The 17,707-nt window shown below is 40.4% G+C and overlaps 1 protein-coding gene across 1 annotated transcript; it reads left to right on the top strand.

Moving 5' to 3' along the window:
* On the top strand, nucleotides 1–10,391 carry TSPAN6 (tetraspanin 6). Its single transcript, XM_025431745.3, has 9 exons — nucleotides 1–125; nucleotides 4,292–4,780; nucleotides 5,748–5,936; nucleotides 6,215–6,289; nucleotides 6,855–6,953; nucleotides 7,451–7,585; nucleotides 7,983–8,066; nucleotides 9,440–9,545; nucleotides 10,181–10,391. Exons 2-8 carry the CDS (start codon nucleotides 4,694–4,696, stop codon nucleotides 9,506–9,508), a joined length of 738 nt encoding a protein of 245 aa, XP_025287530.1. The 5' UTR covers nucleotides 1–125; nucleotides 4,292–4,693; the 3' UTR covers nucleotides 9,509–9,545; nucleotides 10,181–10,391.
* The last annotated feature ends 7,316 nt before the right edge of the window (nucleotides 10,392–17,707 follow it).

Here is a 17,707-nt window from a genome sequence, read left to right as displayed (position 1 = left end):
AATGAACTCATCAATTGAACATTGTGTCCTAGGGCACTGGGGAGAGTATAAAAGGAGGCGCAGGAGCCCTGCCACCCTGGCTCTTCAGTAGTTTCTGAACATGTAGATAGCAGGATGTAAGACAGGTAAGTAGAGAAGAAAATAGGAAATACAGGTACTCTTGTAATTAACTAAGGGTCTGAGTTTGTGTGAGTGGTCAAACTATAAGCTCTGATACTAGAGAAAGAGGAATATATGGGCAGGGGTGGGGAGTCTGGATAAAGGGGACTGAGAAGCATTCTCATTGAGTTGAGGTTGGGATGTGCCTTAAGTAGAGAGTAGGAATTTTGAGTGAAATTGGAGACTGAGAAGGGAAGAGGGAACAGATCTTGTCTATCAGGAGATAATCATACTGGTTTATTGTGGAACAGAAAATTCATGTTGCAAAAGCAGTAGGAAATAAGCTGATATAATATTTGCTGGGGGAAGCATACTTTTAATGCCAAAGAACAACATTTAAACTTAATCTTGAAGGTTACAGGAAATTAATAGGGAAGGGACTGAAATCCCTACTAAATATTGAATGTAAAACAAACAGCAACAATATTTAAGGAAAATATTTTCCTTTTTCCTGCGTTTTCAGCATCAAACGTGTTTTTGTGGTCAGAAAGAGGGAGGAAAATAGACTGAACCAGAAAAAGTATTGAACTCTCTATCTTGCACTCTGTGATGAGCAGGGTTACTTCTTAGGTGATTGGGCTATTTGAAAGACCGTAAAGGTAAAACTCAACAAAAACCCAAAGTGCAAGGCAGAATTGGGGAAATCATTGAGGTTCTTGTGCCTCGGGGGCTTTGAAGAGCCCTTGTTTGTGGCTAAATGTCTGAATACAGCAGTCTTTGCTTGGGTTATTCCCAGCCAAGACAGCTGTTTATGCAATGGCAGCCATGTCTCACAGAGTGGGCCCTGTTTCTGGTGAGAGAAACAGGAGTTGGCAAAGCTTAGTCCTAGGCAAGTTAGCCTCTTTGAACCTGTTTTCTCATCTGTAACTTGAGGGTAGTAGTAGTCTTGACCTCATAATACGGGCTTTTGTGATGTATGCATGAGGTACCACCTGCCAAGCGCTTAGCAACGGTGGTTGGTACACAGTCAATGCTCAATATAACAATTTCTATCTATCTATCTATCTATCTATCTATCTATCTATCTATCTATCTAGTTATATATATAGATATTAGAATGTAATATCAATAATACAATTAAGTATTATAATATTAATACTTTAAAGAATAAATGTATCTTATGACCTAGAGAATTACTATTTACATTGCATTAGATGGGATTAGATGCCCCTTTGGTCTGGGTTTGGGCCCAGACCCAGACCTAAATTTGAAGTAAACTGAACTTCTGGGTTTAGGGGCATGGTGGGGGTGGGGTGGGGTACGAGGGTGGAGCAGGGTAGGAGATGGTGGTGCAAGGTGTTGTGTCTATAGGAATATTAAATTCCATGTCAGCCTTTGGTTTAATTTGGCACTGACTGTTACTCAAACAAAGCAGCGTTGTAGTGGCAGAGGAAGGGAGAGGCGGAAAATCAACACATTCTTGGAAGTAAGATGTGGCTTTTGCTTTGACTGCTTAGTTTTTTCTCCAGCCGCAAAAATATTTCTTTGCTCTTGGGCTCACAACGAAAATCCCTTCCAGAACACCGTACAAACCTAAGCTTCAGAGGAAGTTTCCATTTAAGATGATAAGGAGTTAGCAAGACTTCCTTTGATACTTATTTTAATATAAGAACCCCTCAGATAGTGTTATTTAGCCTAGGGGAAAAGCTTTGCATCTACTTAGAGACTCCCTCAACCTCATTTCCTGTAGTTATGACATGTATGTTACTTTCAAAATTGACATCTGCTATATTTCCTGATAACCTTCCTTCAGTGTTTATAGGTATATAGTTGTATCATTTGCCCATTCTCTCCATGTGTCTATATGTTAGGCTTTTAAATTTATAGGAGAAAAGTTTAGTGTAAAGACTGTTGGTACGGTATTCATTCTCTAGTAGTTGTTCTCTGGACCTCAGACATCTGGCATGATACTAGAGGAGCTGGTCCTAGGTCAATATTCGAAATACAGGGAAACTCTGTGTGACTAAGTCAATGGAACTTTATTGTTTTCTGGTTCTATGGTATATGTTTAAAGCAAGCTTTCAAGCAAAGTTTGGGCATCACTATACAATACAACAGCATTACAGTAAATGCCCACTGTGATGTTAAGCTTGTGTCAATGATGATGTAAAGGACTGACTGCAAGGGAACTGATACTGTCTTCTATTCCCATTATTCAAGAAATAGTACACAGTCTCTGCCCTTGAAGAGCTTATGCTTTACTGAGAAACCAGGCCTTAAATCATACACTGTGCTGTAACCTACACCAACCTGTTCATGATACATAACATGGAAACATATATGATTTAAAAGGAAAAAAATACACTTCTTACTTCAAATGCTATCCATAATTCACTAGGAATGTCCAATTCTTAACTTTCCTTAAGAGTTAACTTGTTTTTGGTTGAAATTTCAATGGTCTGTGTCTTACCACATGGATAAATAAGCATACAGATCTATAGTATTGTTAGTGTTAGGTATCAACTCAGATTTTCTAGAAGTAACTATTTTTTCCCATAAGAATATATAAGAATATATTTTTATGGAGGGAGCAAGAAAGTCCAGAGGAAGTTTCACCAAGTGTATATTTTCCACTAAAGAGAAAATTGAGTCTTGACACCCAATAGTGATCTTTCCTTTCTCCTTGATTACACCTGTCCTGAATTTCTAGAAAGATGAATGCTAGGGATTGAACTAATGTCCCTGAGTAAAATGGGAGACCAGTATGCCTATATAGAACTTAATTAAATCATTTGTATTTAATTTGTTTTGTAAATGTGTTTTGAACCTGATGAGAAAAAAAAAAAAAGACCTCCCTATTCTGAGGTTCTCATGAAAAGTACATTGACCTATTTAAATTGAGGGCAATTTGAATGGCTCATTTGGTCATTCTTGAAGCCTAAAAGGTGCCAGAAAGCAGGAACAGTGAGTATATATAATGTGTAGGCTCATTTCTTTTCTCCCCCTGCAACAATAGGCATGGGATTAACCTGTTTTGTATCGACAGCTCAAATACATGCACTTATTCTTGTGTGCTGAGCAAAGCACATGCACATGCATCCTGTATGAAACAGAGACGTTTCACAGATGTATCAAAGAACTTTAAATACCCTTTAAGGCTCTGTAATTTGTATAATCCAAATTTCATAGGTCTTTCAACTAACCTGAGACTTGTCTTCACATTTAACCTCTCTGAAAGTTAAGCCCCAAACAAAAAGTGCCTCAGCTTTTATCACCAATGTTTAGAAGACCATCAAGAGGCCTGTTTTTTTTTATTCCACTTTACTGCAAAGATGGACTCAGGGCTGCCTCTAGACATATGGGACAGAAAACTTTTTGGTGATTCATTCCCACTCTGTAAGCAGTTTAACTCCTTAGGAACACATAATCTTAAATTCTAGGAAGATCTCAGCCAATTGCGGGAACTTTAGGGGGATGGACAGCAACCCCACAACCCAAGGTTATATAGCTTGTGTAACAGGGGAGGGGATTGAAAAGCACAAAGATCTCTAGTTTTGGCTTTGCTGTTAGCTGTGTGACTTTAGGTTTCAGCCTCCTTGTGATCAGCTAGTTCTTGGTCTAACCCCCCACCCCTGAAATATACAGTGCCTTTCAGTTTTAACATTTAAAAGGGGGGCGTGTGTCACATTTACCTGGCATTCTCCATGGCACCTTGTCTTTTTAAAAGTTTGCAGATAATAGCCCAACTTACCTTCAGTATTAATTACTTTAGAACATTTTCCCTCAACGGTCCAACTGTTTACAGGATAAGGGAGGAAAAGATAATGAATTTTGCAAACTTCTGTAAGGAAATTGTCAAATTCATTAACAATCTTTCATACTTAGCTTTGGGGTTCTTTCAAGTGATTTCCCACAATCCATTCACTCTTAATGTCAACCCCCCACGACCTCGCATAAAACAATGTTCAAAAATTGAAAAGCCCAGAACAAATGAAAAAGAAATCAGCCTAGTTCCACCACTCAGGTAAATTTTACTCTTCCTCAGTTTTTGTCTAAAAACATGACTGTACGTGTCGCTTTGCAATCTGCTTTGTTTCTCTTTGGAAATAAACTTCTTGGGGGGCATTTAGCCGTGTAATAAACTATTCTTAGGTCCCTTTTAACCTCTTTTCCTTCTTTTCTTTCCCTCTAGGGCACCAGGGGCCGGCGAGGCCGAATCTCAGGGCGCTGCTGGCGCTACTGGTGATAGAACAATATGATCAAGTTATAAGAGCGGGAGGGACGGGGGGGGAGGGAAAGATTGTTTCAGTGAAAAAATGAGGAAAGCTCCACTCGAAGATCTAAGGAATTTCCGACTCTCGAACCTTTGCACATAGTTTTCGGTAACCTTCAGCAGGGGGCGCTCGGAAATTGTCGTCACTTTCCGGACAGCCTCTCAGACTTTACCCTCTGGAAAGCGGTTCAGTGTTTCCGGCTTTTTCTCAGTTGTAGACGCTCGTGAGTTTCCGGCAGTTTCCGGGGAGACTCGGGGACTCTGCGTCTCCCCCGCTCCGCTCCGCGCGCCCGGTGCGGTGGGGCAGGGTCGTGGCTAGTCATGGCGTCCCCGTCTCGGAGACTGCAGACGAAACCAGTCATTACTTGTTTCAAGAGCGTCCTCCTGATCTACACTTTCATCTTCTGGGTGAGAGATGGAGCCCGGGGCCGGGAGGGGCTCCTGGGCTTGGGTGGGGGGTGTGACCCCGAGCAGAGGGCGCTCGGGTCGGGGGGCGAGGAGAGCGAGCGCGGGGCGGGTGGCCCCGGGGCGGCTCTGGCTCCTGGGATCCCGACGCCGGGCGGAGAGTGGCTGGGGCTCGAGCTCGGGCATCTCGCTCGCGCCGGGGTCGGGGTGCCGGACGAGGGCAGCCAATGGGCTGTGCTGGGACACAGACGTGCTGAGGGTTCGAATTCGATGCGGGGCCGGGCGGGGGGGCGGTACGAGGAAGGCAGATTAACCCCCGCGCTCGCAGAGGGTGTCCCCAGCCGTTTGCGAGAGGCGACGCTCGGCATAATAGTCTCTTTCTTTTCATTGCTTCATAAGCGGGGAGTACTTCGCAGGTAAGTATGGTAATGGCTGCACGCCCGCCAGCCTATCCTCGGGCTGCTTTTTATGGATTATCCCATTGTACGCTGTGCCCATCTCCGAAGTGGGGGGTGGGGTGTGGAGGGGGAAGTTTCTGGAACTCCTAGAGACACAGTTTCCCTCCCCCAGGAAAGTTTTCTTCCTCTGGCGGGAGTAAAGCAGTTAAATAAGTTATCCCTAGGACAGAATTGCCATGGACTTCGGTTTATACAAAAACAAAAACAAAACAAAACAACAAAACAAAACAGATAAAGTTTAAGAATTTTGTAAAGCCTTCTCTAGCTACCCCCTGGTTTTGCCCTGGCTACCTGGGCTATCTAGTGATCCAGCGTGGGTTTATCAAGGCCTGCCCTTATGTGCAGATCTCCTTCCTCAATCCCTTGTCTCCCATATTCCAGCCACAGCTCTGTGGCCACAGACTGCTAAATCAGTTCTCACATCTATTGTTTCTTAAGTACCTGGTGGTTTGTGGTTTGAAGGTGCTGCTTTATACAGTGTATGACTTTCTATTCTCTGATTTCCCACATAGATCACTGGCCTAATCCTTCTTGCCGTTGGCATTTGGGGCAAGGTGAGCCTGGAGAATTATTTTTCCCTTTTAAATGAGAAGGCCACCAATGTCCCCTTCGTGCTCATTGGCACTGGCACTGTCATCATTCTTTTGGGCACCTTTGGCTGTTTTGCTACCTGCCGAGCTTCTGCATGGATGCTAAAACTGGTGAGTCCTTGTTTTCCTTAAAATTGATTCTTGATTTTAGAAAAAGTCTTCTATGTTACAGGTTTTGTTTCTTCAAACTGGCCACGGCCCTTTATGATTTTTCCTCTTTCTTCCCAAGTAACATTTCTGCTGTCAGTTCCCACTTTTGTTGTGTTTTCCCTGTCCTTTTTAATAAAGACATGCTGAACTGATTGAGCAGACTATTTTTTTTCTTTGACTGCCTTTGCAGCTGTGATGTGTCTTATTATGCTGACTTGGACTTTCTTTTTATCCCACAGTATGCAATGTTTCTGACTCTCATTTTTTTGGTTGAATTGGTCGCTGCCATCGTAGGATTTGTTTTCAGACATGAGGTAAACCTGAGTTTGGGAACCTTAATATGTTAAAATTTATTCTCCCAGAGAGAAAAACAGTTACTGTTTTTTAATTGTAATTGTACTGTAAACAGTTACAATTTTTAATAGTGCAGAAGTCACTTGAACTAGAAATTGAGGTTCCACTTCTAAAACTGGGGTTGGGAATCATTCAGTGAGTAGTGAAGGCTCCTCAGTGAGAGTGTTTTACAACGTGGTGGTATAGTCTCCCAAAGAAAGGTTTTGTAGGAATCAAATTTGTACTTAATTTAAAGTAGAGAAAATTTAGGGGAGAGATATAGCAGTACAGAGCTGCCATTTGAATAAAAGCTCCCATAGGTCTTAGAACTTGAGTGGTTATCATCTTTATTGTAATGTTTTGCTTAGTAATCCTCTCAGCTAGACTGTAGCCCATAGAGGACAGGATTAGACCATAGAAGTTAATTACCATACATGTTGCTGCTGTCAAACATGTTGGTCAGATGTGGGGATTTTTTATTTGACCTAGAAACCAAAAGATCTTTCTAGAATCCTTATTTACTGGCATTGTATTTCTTTGCTGTAGATTAGGAACAGCTTTAAGAGTAATTATGAGAGAACTTTAAAGCAGTATAACTCTACGGGAGATTATAGAAGCGATGCAGTAGACAAGATTCAAAATACGGTAAGTGGTCATAGGTGATAGCTTCTCAAGAGGGGAACACATCCATATTCCCTTAGAGAAGAGGATAGGCCCCTGGCTAGTAGATGTTTTACACTCGTAGGATAATCTCATTATTACAATCTTAGATCAGGAGAAAATATGTCTCTGGAAAGAAGTGTGGGATGATACTAAGTGACATATCTCCATTTTCTCCTAATCATTCTCCTCACATGTACACCTTTTCACTCCTCACTTACTTTGTGGACCAAATACTGCTAATACCAACTATAGCAGAAAAGTAAGTCCAGTCCAAAAGTGTTACACTTGGTATTAGAAAAAAGTGCTAATCTCTTAAATTATAATGCCAGTTGAGAACAAGCACACTAAAATACTAGGATAGAGATTACTGAGTTTAATAATCTTTTGAGAACACATTGCAATCTAAGATAATAGATTAAATGTTTGACTATAAAGCTGTAATGTGAACTATAAATGGTTTTGTTGGATATATTTTTCAGTTACATTGTTGTGGTGTCACCGACTATAGAGATTGGAGGGATACTAATTATTACTCAGAAAAAGGATTTCCCAAGAGTTGCTGTAAACTTGAAAATTGTTCTCCACAGAGAGATGCAGATAAAGTAAACAATGAAGTAAGGAGCCTTTGAAATTTTTTTATTTGAAAATATTAACTGAATACAGAGTTGACTCAGTTTTTAATTTTTCCTCACAATAGATATAATCTGAAATAGGCAGAGCAGGTATTGTTCTCATTGAATAAATGAGGAAACTGAAGCACAGACCACCTGTGACTTGAGTTCACACAACTAGCAAATAACACTTTTAAATGCATAATCCAAAAGGTGAAACTTCTGTTCTTCAAACTTCTGTCGAGACCATTGTGCTTGAAAGGAGATAGAACTTGTAAATTTTAATAAAATGATAATCAAAGGCTGTGGTAGCTAAAGCTCATCTTTTGGCAGAGATGTTAGATCCAAATGTTCATTATTGCTTGTGCTGTACTTAATATTGTTTTTCCTCTCCCATTAGGGTTGTTTTATAAAGGTGATGACCATTATAGAGTCAGAAATGGGAGTGGTTGCGGGAATTTCTTTTGGAGTTGCTTGCTTTCAGGTAAGTCCTTGTCGTTGGGAATGTCTCATCACTCTTGTTAGGTGTGAGCTAGAAGGTTTCCACTTTGAAGGCCTCAGGACATTTCCAGAGAAATTACATTTTCACAAACTTCCGGCTGATTTTATTTTTGTATATGAAACATATGTAGTCAATTGTTTGTATTTGGGTCTATTTAGCTTTGTTTTATTTGGGATGGGATGTTTTGTTCTTCTCATTCCAATTTTTTGATGTCTTGGATCTTATGTTTTCTCCCAATTAGACTTCTCAAAATTTTTATTCCCTGTTTACCTGCCCTCTTTTACCATGGCCAATCATGCCTTGAAACTACAAAAAAGCAAGACTTAGAATTATCTCCTAGTAGTACATACCTGGTACACTCTTGGGTATGGCAGCTTTCCAGCATCCTAGTTCATTAATTAAAACATGGGATAGATGGGAACCTTGTTTTGCTGTACAGTCAAGATTCTAACACATTATTCAGATTTTTTCTTTCTTGGGCTGCAGCTGCCTGATGAGTTCCATGTAAGTGCTGACCTATAAAAACTTGGATCATATGACCCCACATTCAATATAGACCTGTTTTGTTGGGTACATGCTATGTTGTGGGTCAAATAGAATTTCCTGAGTTGTGCTGCTTCTCACTGTAGCATGAAAAGTTTGTTTTGTGGCTCTTTACAATTTTTTTTAGGGGATGGGTTTTTTTTTCCTATGTTAAACACCATGGAGATAAAACTAAAAGAATGGATATACTTCATTTTGACCTATGTAATTGGTTTTGGAAGTCTAATCTTAATATATTTCTAAAGCAGCAGGCACTGCACTGTCTAAGAAAATAGCCACTAGCACCTTCGAAAAGTACTAATTAAGTAAAATTAAAACTTCAGTTCCTTAGTACTCTGGCCCCATTTGAAGTGCCCAAAAGCCACATATGGCTTAGTGGTGAGCTTCCTGGACAACACAGGTATTAGCGAACAAATTCATCATTGCCTCACTGCTCTAGAGCTTTTAGGGAAATCTCTGCTATGGTAGATGGAGATTTTACATGATGAGGTGCTTTTCTTCTAAGCCATGTCCTCTTTTTTTCTGATCATGGACAGGTTATCTGATAAGTTTCCCCAAAACTTTTATGATATTTAGAATTCATCCTGATTGACTTCTGTCAGTGACAGTTGTGAAACTCCAGGTCATAGTAGTAGGAAAACTTTCCTTAGGCTCTTTGAACGTGATCCAGGTACTGCAGAGTAGAACTTAAGGAAGGAAATTACTAGTGAATTTGAAGCGAAAGGAAAATAAGCCTGTATCCTGAGATCTTTAGGCTCTTGTGTGTGTGTGTGTGTGTGTGCTTAATTTTTGTTTGTCTATTTCATTTCTAGCTGGTTGGAATCTTTCTTTCCTACTGCCTCTCTCGCGCCATAACAAATAACCAGTATGAGATAGTGTAATCATCAAACCACGGGCTTACTATTGTTCAGCTTTAAGGTATGTTCATTTCAGTCCTCAGCTCTGTACTGGTGTTTACTTTTGCCTGTGCATGTGATGGGTGGACTGAGTGGGCCGAGGTCCTGTCGAGTGGTGCATCCAAATCTTGTTGGCACGGTGTTAGCCCTGCATCGTTAGATCAGGTCCCTACATGTAAGGCATGGCTGCAAAGGGCAGAAGAGCCTTATGGGATTTGCCTACACATCAGTGTAAAGATCCCAAGTGGTAGGATCTAGATGAAACTTGGACCTAGATGGAAGAGAAGTGGAGAATCCTGAGAGTGACCTTACTGGTGAGGTTCCCCGGCAAGTACACTCTACTCCCGATACTGGCATGTTCCCTCGTCTGCATTTACCACACTCCTCTGGTGGAACTAGTCTTAGAGCGATAAATGCATCTACCCTAACCTGGAACCACATGTGGGGAAAACACGTGTTTCAGTAGCTTTGGTATTAGAATGGGAAACCATGAGAACTGTCTCTGGCTGAATTAATAGGGTTGCCCTTCACATTTTAATTGAGCCACTGACAGGGGACCACCTGAAGGTCTTCATTAGTGAACTGGATGCTAATGGGTGCAAGCGAATACTTGTAAGTTGGGTTACAAGTCAATTAACTTTTTTTCTTCAATTTCAGGACATTTACATTCCCCCCTGTGAGCTATGAGATTGCCTGGATGGAAGATTGCCTAATACTACTTACGATAGACCAAAAAATTCCATCAGTAATAGTCTGATTCAATCAAGACATTTGTGTAGGTCCACCTTTTGTCCCATTGGTGTTAATCATTGAAACCCCTGTATCACTGTGAAACACTGGAAGAGCTAATAAATTATAAATGAAGCAATACCGTGTTCCTCTTGACTTTTATTTTTCAGAATAGCCCTGTAAATTTGCTATTTTAATGTAGTGTTATAAAGTGACCCCTCTGAATTTGCTTATTGATGTAGCGTGATAGAAAATTGACCCTTCTGGGATCCCTGGGTGGCGCAGCGGTTTGGCGCCTGCCTTTGGCCCAGGGCGCGATCCTGGAGACCCCGGATCGAATCCCACGTCAGGCTCCCGGTGCATGGAGCCTGCTTCTCCCTCTGCCTATGTCTCTGCCTCTCTCTCTCTCTCTCTCTCTATGTGACTATCATAAATAAATAAAATTAAAAAAAAAAAAAAAAAGAAAAGAAAATTGACCCTTCTGAAATGGCCACTTCCCAGATGAATTAAAATTATTGCATAATTTGCATCAAGTTAATTTTCAATAGTCTCTGTTTTGCTGATAGGCAGAGAGTCACATTGTATAATTTAATTCCGGCCAGCAGTTGGATGGTACTCATCATCAGAGTTGCTAGATGATGGAACAGTCCCTAACCTAAGGCACTCAAGACTAAAAGGCACTACCAATGTTCTGTGACAAATCAGGTTTACAGCACACTTACCCTTTACATTTCTTTGCCTCCAAATTATGGTGTTTATACTGTTGTTTATATTTTCCCCTGTTGTTTTGAAAGGTTCTCATTACTTAGTGGTGTTGGAATTACTGTATTTTCTTAGGAATTTAAAGCACTTCATTAGCTTTAGCTGCTGTTTCTTTATCAGGTTGATATGACTTAATTCTCAATACAGGGCTCCTGGGTGGCTAGGCAGGTTGGGTTTCTGCCTTTGGCTTGGGTTATGATCCCAGGATCCTGGGATCAAGCCCCACGTTGGTCTCCCTGCTCAGTGGGAGCCTGCTTCTGTCACTCCCTCTGCCCCTCCTGCTCATGCTCTTTCTCTCTTTAAATATTTTTTAAAAATATGGTCAGCTTTAACAGTTTTGGTTTATGCCTTTGATTAAATACAAATCTTTTACACAATAAATGTTGTAATAGGGATCCCTGGGTGGCGCAGCGGTTTGGCGCCTGCCTTTGGCACAGGGCGCGATCCTGGAGACCCGGGATCGATTCCCACGTCAGGCTCCCGGTGCATGGAGCCTGCTTCTCTCTCTGCCTGTGTCTCTGCCTCTCTTTCTCTCTCTGTGACTATCATAAATAAATAAAAATTAAAAAAAAAATAAATGTTGTAATAAGCTTTTAGAAAATCTGCTGGGATTGTTTTCCATTGAGAAAGCTAAGCCCCACATTTCTACTTGAGGTACGTTTTTTTTTTATTTTACTTTATTTTATTTTATATATTTTATTTTATTTTATTTTATTTTATTTTATTTTATTTTATTTTATTTTATTTATTCATACAGACAGAGAGAGAGAGAGAGAGGCAGAGGGAGAAGCAGGCACAACACAGAGAGCCTGACGTGGGACTCAATCCCGGGTCTCCAGGATCAGGCCCTGGGCTGCAGGCGGCGCTAAACCGCTGTGCCACCGGGGCTGCCCCTATTTATTTTATTTTTTGATAGATTTTATTTTATTTATTCATGAGAGACTCAAAGAGAGGCAGAGGGAGAAGCGGCCCTCGCAGGGAGCCTGATGTGGGACTTGATCCCAGGACACTGGGATCACATCCTAAACTGAAGGCAGATAGATGCTCAACCACTGAGCCACCCAGGCGTCCCATTGAGGTGAGGTTTTAGATAGGAAATGTAAAACTGAGGTCTTGACTGTCTTACATTTTTAAAAAAGTCTTTGTTTACAAAAACTATTCCCTGTGAAAGGATTACATTCCATATTACAAAATAGCATATGCTTAGCATTCTCCTGGAGATGGGACTATCTTGATTATATAGATTACATTAAGAAGTTGGGTAGGGAGACATAACAACCTGTACCTTCAGGGTATAATTAAAATTTGAGCTGAGATGGGGAAATTCTTTCCTTGGTTTTGAGTTTCTTTACACATCCATTAGTAGAACCTAGCTCTTCTCTGCCACACATCCACACAGTCCTTGAATCTGTTGGTAAGGGGAAGTCATTCACAGTTATGAAGTGGGCAAAAACTATCAGTTAAGATTCATAGTGACTTGGGTACATGTCTATATATATGTTTGGAGTTACTGCAGAAAGAATATTCTCCACTAAGACATTTGACAGTTCTGTCATTTGAAGTAAGGTAGAGGGATAAAACAGTTGAAAAATATTGGCTTTCCAAATGTAGAAGATCAGATTTTTTGGCTATTGGAATTAGTGAAGCAAATTTAAGGATAAACTGGGTGACGGGCACTGCGGAGGGCATTTGATGGGATGAGCACTGGGTGTTCTATGTTGGCAAATTGAATTTAAATAAGAACAAATGTAAAAAAAGACAAAAAAGAGTTTACTTCTGTAAAAAAAAAAAAAAAGGATAAACTATTTAAAGGATAATCCAAGCAGTTTTAAGTAGGTATATTTCACTACGATGGCCTAGAAGAGGCCGTATAGGTGGGTTGGTTTATTTATTTTTAAGGTTTCTTATTTTGGCTGGCCAGTTACAAAAGTCCCTTATAGCTAATGTGCTGAACTGTAAAATTCACCTCCACCTTAGATGTACCAGAGCATCCTGTGGGTTTTCTCACTTCCAGGCACCAGGTTACTTACTGCAAAGTAGCTCTGAACTCCACCTTGGAAGCAGAGATCCACAGGTATATTTTCTGAACGTGTGGAAAACTTGGTAGTTTTGGCCTGTTCCTGTGGGGGGTTGGATTTATGTGGTAGGCATCAAACTTTTATGGAAAGAAATACCTAGTACAAGGTATAAATGCCATTTCTGTTTTCCCTCAGAGCTCACACAGGCTTCTTTGAGAAGATGTTTTTAACCTCCTGTCAGAATCCAAGTTGATACTTTGCCAGTGATGCGGCCAACAAAACTGATTAAATTATGACAGGCAAAGCAATGGATGCATTCTTTGTGAAACTGAGGAAACTTTGGTTCCTTTGGACTATACTGAGTGGGTTTTTGTATGTGTAAAAAAAAAGAAAACCTAACACAAGGTATAAATACCATTTCTGCCTTTCCTCACTGCATACATAAGATACATCAAGATTTTTTTTTTAAACTTTGCTGCCCTTTGAGGTTGACACTTGGCCTGTGATGTGGCAAACCAAACTTTTTTAATTCAAAAAGGGAAACAAAAGGCTAATATATCAGAAAAGAATACATACACTGAAACAGTTACTGGGAAATGAGACTCTCATTTTGAAGTCCTAGGTCTAAAACTTCACCCAGATTCCTTGCTAGAGAGAAGCCATTATGATTTAATTATGGCTTTTCTATTAGGTACCCTTACCCCATGGAGCTTAGTAGAATTAGGCACTTATAAGAGCACAGCAAATGCTAATGAAATAAATGAATGAGTGAGTGACTCTAATTATAATGGCTCTTTAATGTTCTGTGAGAAATAAGCTGTTGATCTAAATATCTCATTCCATATGAAACATGGTTTATGTAACAGAAACCACCTGCCAAGTCAGAAACCACTTAACCTCAGAAACTGCTGCTAACTTCCTTCTGGTCAAATCACTCTTTGCTGATTCTCTTTTTGGAATTCATTGCTACCTTTGATGCCACTAAAGATTCTTGTTTTTTGTTTTGACCTTGTAATATCCTGTTTTCCTTCCCTTTTACTGCTCTTTCCAGTCTACTTTACTGTTTTAATTTCCTTCTACTTTTCAAGTGTGGCTTCCCCCAAAGGCTTGCATTTGGCTTTATGCTCTTAGATTATGCTGACCTTGGATGAATTAAATGTAGATGATCATCAGGCCTAACCCCTAGCTCTCTGGCTGTATACTTTAGTTGTGTGTTGGTCATAGCACATTGCTTGTCTCCTCCTCCCTGTTCCAACACTTTTACAAAAGCTTAGCGTTCTGAACACTTCAAAAGTCATAAATTCCTCCTATAACATTGAGTCTGTGCCCAATAGGCCCTCATCTAATATTGACCGAACTGGCTCCTTCACCAGGAATAACAATTTGTGGGAACTGGGCGTTAGACTATATGTTGGCAAATTGAATTTAAATAAGAACAAATGTAAAAAAAAAAGACAAAGTTTACTTCTGTAAACTGTGTAGCTAGGTCAGTTGCTCTAAAGATTCATCATCATTGGCTCCCCCACATGCATTTATCAGGTGAATGTAAATTCTTTGGGCAAGACTGTCATACATGATCCAGTGGCGTTCTCATTACCAGGTCCTCAGAATTTTTATTTTAAAACTAAAGACAGGGATGCCTGAGTGGCTCAGTGGTTGTGTCTGCCTTCAGCTCAGGGCATGATCCTGCAGTTCTGGGGTCGAGTCCGTGTGGGGCTCCCTGCAGAGAGCCTGCTTCTCCATCTGCCTGTGTCTCTGCCTCTCCCTCTGTGTCTTTCACGAATAGATAAATAAAATCTTAAAAAAATAAAAGTAAAGACAACTGAAGTAGTAACTTGTAACGATTTCTCCCACAAGTTTCTCACCACCTCTTCTGGGAAAGGTGCCTAGTAGCAACATCCTCAAAACAAACCAAACTGTTCTCGAGCTTGCCTGGATATAGATAATCAGGTCACAAATGAGAGTCTACAGCACCTAGGTAGGCGATACAACCCCTCAGCATCATTGCCGGAAAGGAAGAGTAGCTACGTTGTGGACATAGGGAAATACACCTAGGGTATGGTATAAGAGATTTTGAGAGGTGAGGGACAGCATCCATGCATCATCACCCTGTCATGTACTTCCTTAAGCAGAAAAATTAGCATATGAGAGAAGGTAGACAGTTTGCACAAAGTCTTTTTTTCTTCTACTCAGGGGAGGTTAAGAGAAATCATGTTTATTGACCACTTAGTAAATGCCAGACACTCTATAAGGTGCTGCAGTCGACTAAGCTGTGTGGGAAGGTGGTGCTATCCCATCTTTTCAGAAAAACCACTAAAAAGCTAAAGATTAGGTTAAATAACTTGCCCAAGATTACATAGCTAGTAGTAGATCTGGGATTTGAATTTCAAGCTGACTCTGAAGCCCCATGATTCTTTCATAGGATTTCTCTGTGTCTCAATAGCCAAAAGGCTCTGGGGATTATGTCACAGTAGCCTATAGCCAAAGGAGTATGAAAAAACAAAGATTCTTCTTCAAGCATCTTTTAATTAGTCTTTACTGAATATGAAATTTTCAAAAAGAAAGCTTTCAGGGGCACCTGGGTGGCTTAACTCACATTGGGCTCCCAGTACGTATTTTTTAAAAAACCCTATTTTGAGGCACCTGGGTGGCGTCATTAAGCATCTGCCTTCAACTTAGGTCATGATCTTGGTGGGCAATGGTCCTGGGATGGAGCCCCATGTCTAGCTCCCTGCTCAGCAGGGAGTCTTTCTGCTTCTCCATCTCCTTCTGCCCCTCCCCCTGCTCGTGATCTCTCTCCTGCCCTACTCTCTCTCAAATAAAGAAATAAGATATTTTTAAAAATCCTATTGTTACCCTCTGCCCCCACAACCTTATTAACCAAAGAAATGCTTACAAAGAGTCAATCACAGTGTAAACATTAACCCTGTCCATTTTCTTTTAAGCATCTTGTCACACAGTGAATGCTTCCCAAAGTTTACAAACGAATACTTCCTACTCCTCAACACTTAGCTGTTTTCATAACGCATTCCCTTGTTAATGTCTTTAAATATTGCATGGAAAACCACCCCAAAATCCAAACCTCGGCTACACAGACACACACAGATGCTTGAAGCAGAATCACTCTCATCCTGCAGGCACAAATCCAAACACGTGCTTTGTTGAATGAATTTGTGTGCACATGTGTACATGCATGCAGATCATCCATCCCCTACCGGATAACAGCGATTTCTGAGGCAGCCACTCCCTACGGTGTGCCCCAGGGCATCTCTGCTGTTCAGAGCTGCACACTGCTGCTCAGTGCAGTCTGGAATCCAGCCCAGTCACAGTCTGGCCCTGGCAGGGGAACAGGTAACACAGGCCCTTCTGTCATCAAGTCTTCCTCAGCCCCCATCGCTACCTTTCTTGGCCTCAACCTCATCCTGGGGCTCTGAAACTGGCAGAACGAAATATAACAGAAAATATGTCATGGTAATTATTGGAGAACTTGGCCTGAAATTTTACCCTGAAGAATTTAGAAAATAGCAAAGAAAAAGTTTAGGAAAACTTAAAAATGTAAAAATCTGACACATCAAAGATAATCAATGTTTTGATTTTAAAATGATGTTTCTTATCTACAAAATGAATGCATGAATTACAAAATGTATAAAAAATTCAGAGTTCAAAGTGGTATAAAGTAATAAATTTGTCTCGCTCTTCAGCCCACCCTCATTCCTGCTTCCCAGGGGAAATTACTGATGAAAAAAGTTCCTTGTGAATCCTTCTACATATTGCCATATTCAAGTATATCTGCCTATTTTTTTCTCTCTCTCCCAAATGAAAACCATAGCTAAGATCATAGATTGTGGAGCTAGACCATCTGGGCATGGATCCCATCTTTGTTAATTATGGGCTGTGTGCTCTTTAGCAAGTTACCTCATCTCTCTATGCCTCGGTTTCTTAATTCATGAAAGAGGGATAAATATTGCCTACTTTATAGGGCTGTTATAAAGATTAAATGAGGTGCTACATGCTAAACACAACACAATGCATGGTGTATACTAGGTGTTATATAAATGTTAGCTATAATTTAAAAAATAGCTTTGTTGCGATATATTTTGGATATCAGAAAGTCCCTCCATTTCAAGTATACAATTCAATGATTTAAACTTATTTTAGAACCTTTTTCATCCCCACAAGTGAGGTCCCTCATGCTCATTTATAGTTAATCTCTGTTCCTGCCCCTAACTCTAGGCAACCATTAATCTACTTTCTGCTTCCAGAGATTTGGCTTTTCTAGACAGTTAATATAAACGGAATCAGATCATATGTGGGCTCTTGTGCTTGGTTTCTTCTTTCACTTTATGAAAGTTTTGGAGCTTCATCCATGATACCAGTAGTTTATTGGTAAATGCTAAACAGCATTCCATTGTATGGATATACCATATTTGTCTCTCCATTTGCCAGTCTGTGGATATTTTGGTGCTTACAATTTTTGGCTATTCTGAATAATGTTGCAGTGAATATTTCTATGCAGGTCACTGTGTGGATAGACACGTGTTTCATTTCTCTTGAATAGGTACCTAGGAGTGGAATTGTTAGGTTGTATGGTAGTTTTATGGTTAACATCTTGGTGAACTGCCAAACTGTTTTCAAAGTGCCATTTTACATTCCCATTCAGCATCCAATAAAGGTT

The sequence above is a fragment of the Canis lupus genome, chromosome X (assembly GCF_003254725.2).
Source record: "Canis lupus dingo isolate Sandy chromosome X, ASM325472v2, whole genome shotgun sequence".
NCBI lineage: Eukaryota > Metazoa > Chordata > Mammalia > Carnivora > Canidae > Canis > Canis lupus.
The sequence above is the reverse complement of the archived record's forward strand: the minus strand, read 5'-3'. Positions and strand labels throughout refer to the sequence as shown.

What these genes read in the sequence shown, in the direction of transcription:
- TSPAN6 (XM_025431745.3), top strand. Translation starts at nt 4,694, where the DNA reads ATGGCGTCCCCGTCTCGGAGACTGCAGACGAAACCAGTCATTACTTGT. An exon ending in TCTACACTTTCATCTTCTGG is followed by an intron (nt 4,781 to 5,747) that starts GTGAGAGATGGA and finishes TTTCCCACATAG; the next exon opens with ATCACTGGCCTAATCCTTCT. An exon ending in CAGATAAAGTAAACAATGAA is followed by an intron (nt 7,586 to 7,982) that starts GTAAGGAGCCTT and finishes CTCTCCCATTAG; the next exon opens with GGTTGTTTTATAAAGGTGAT.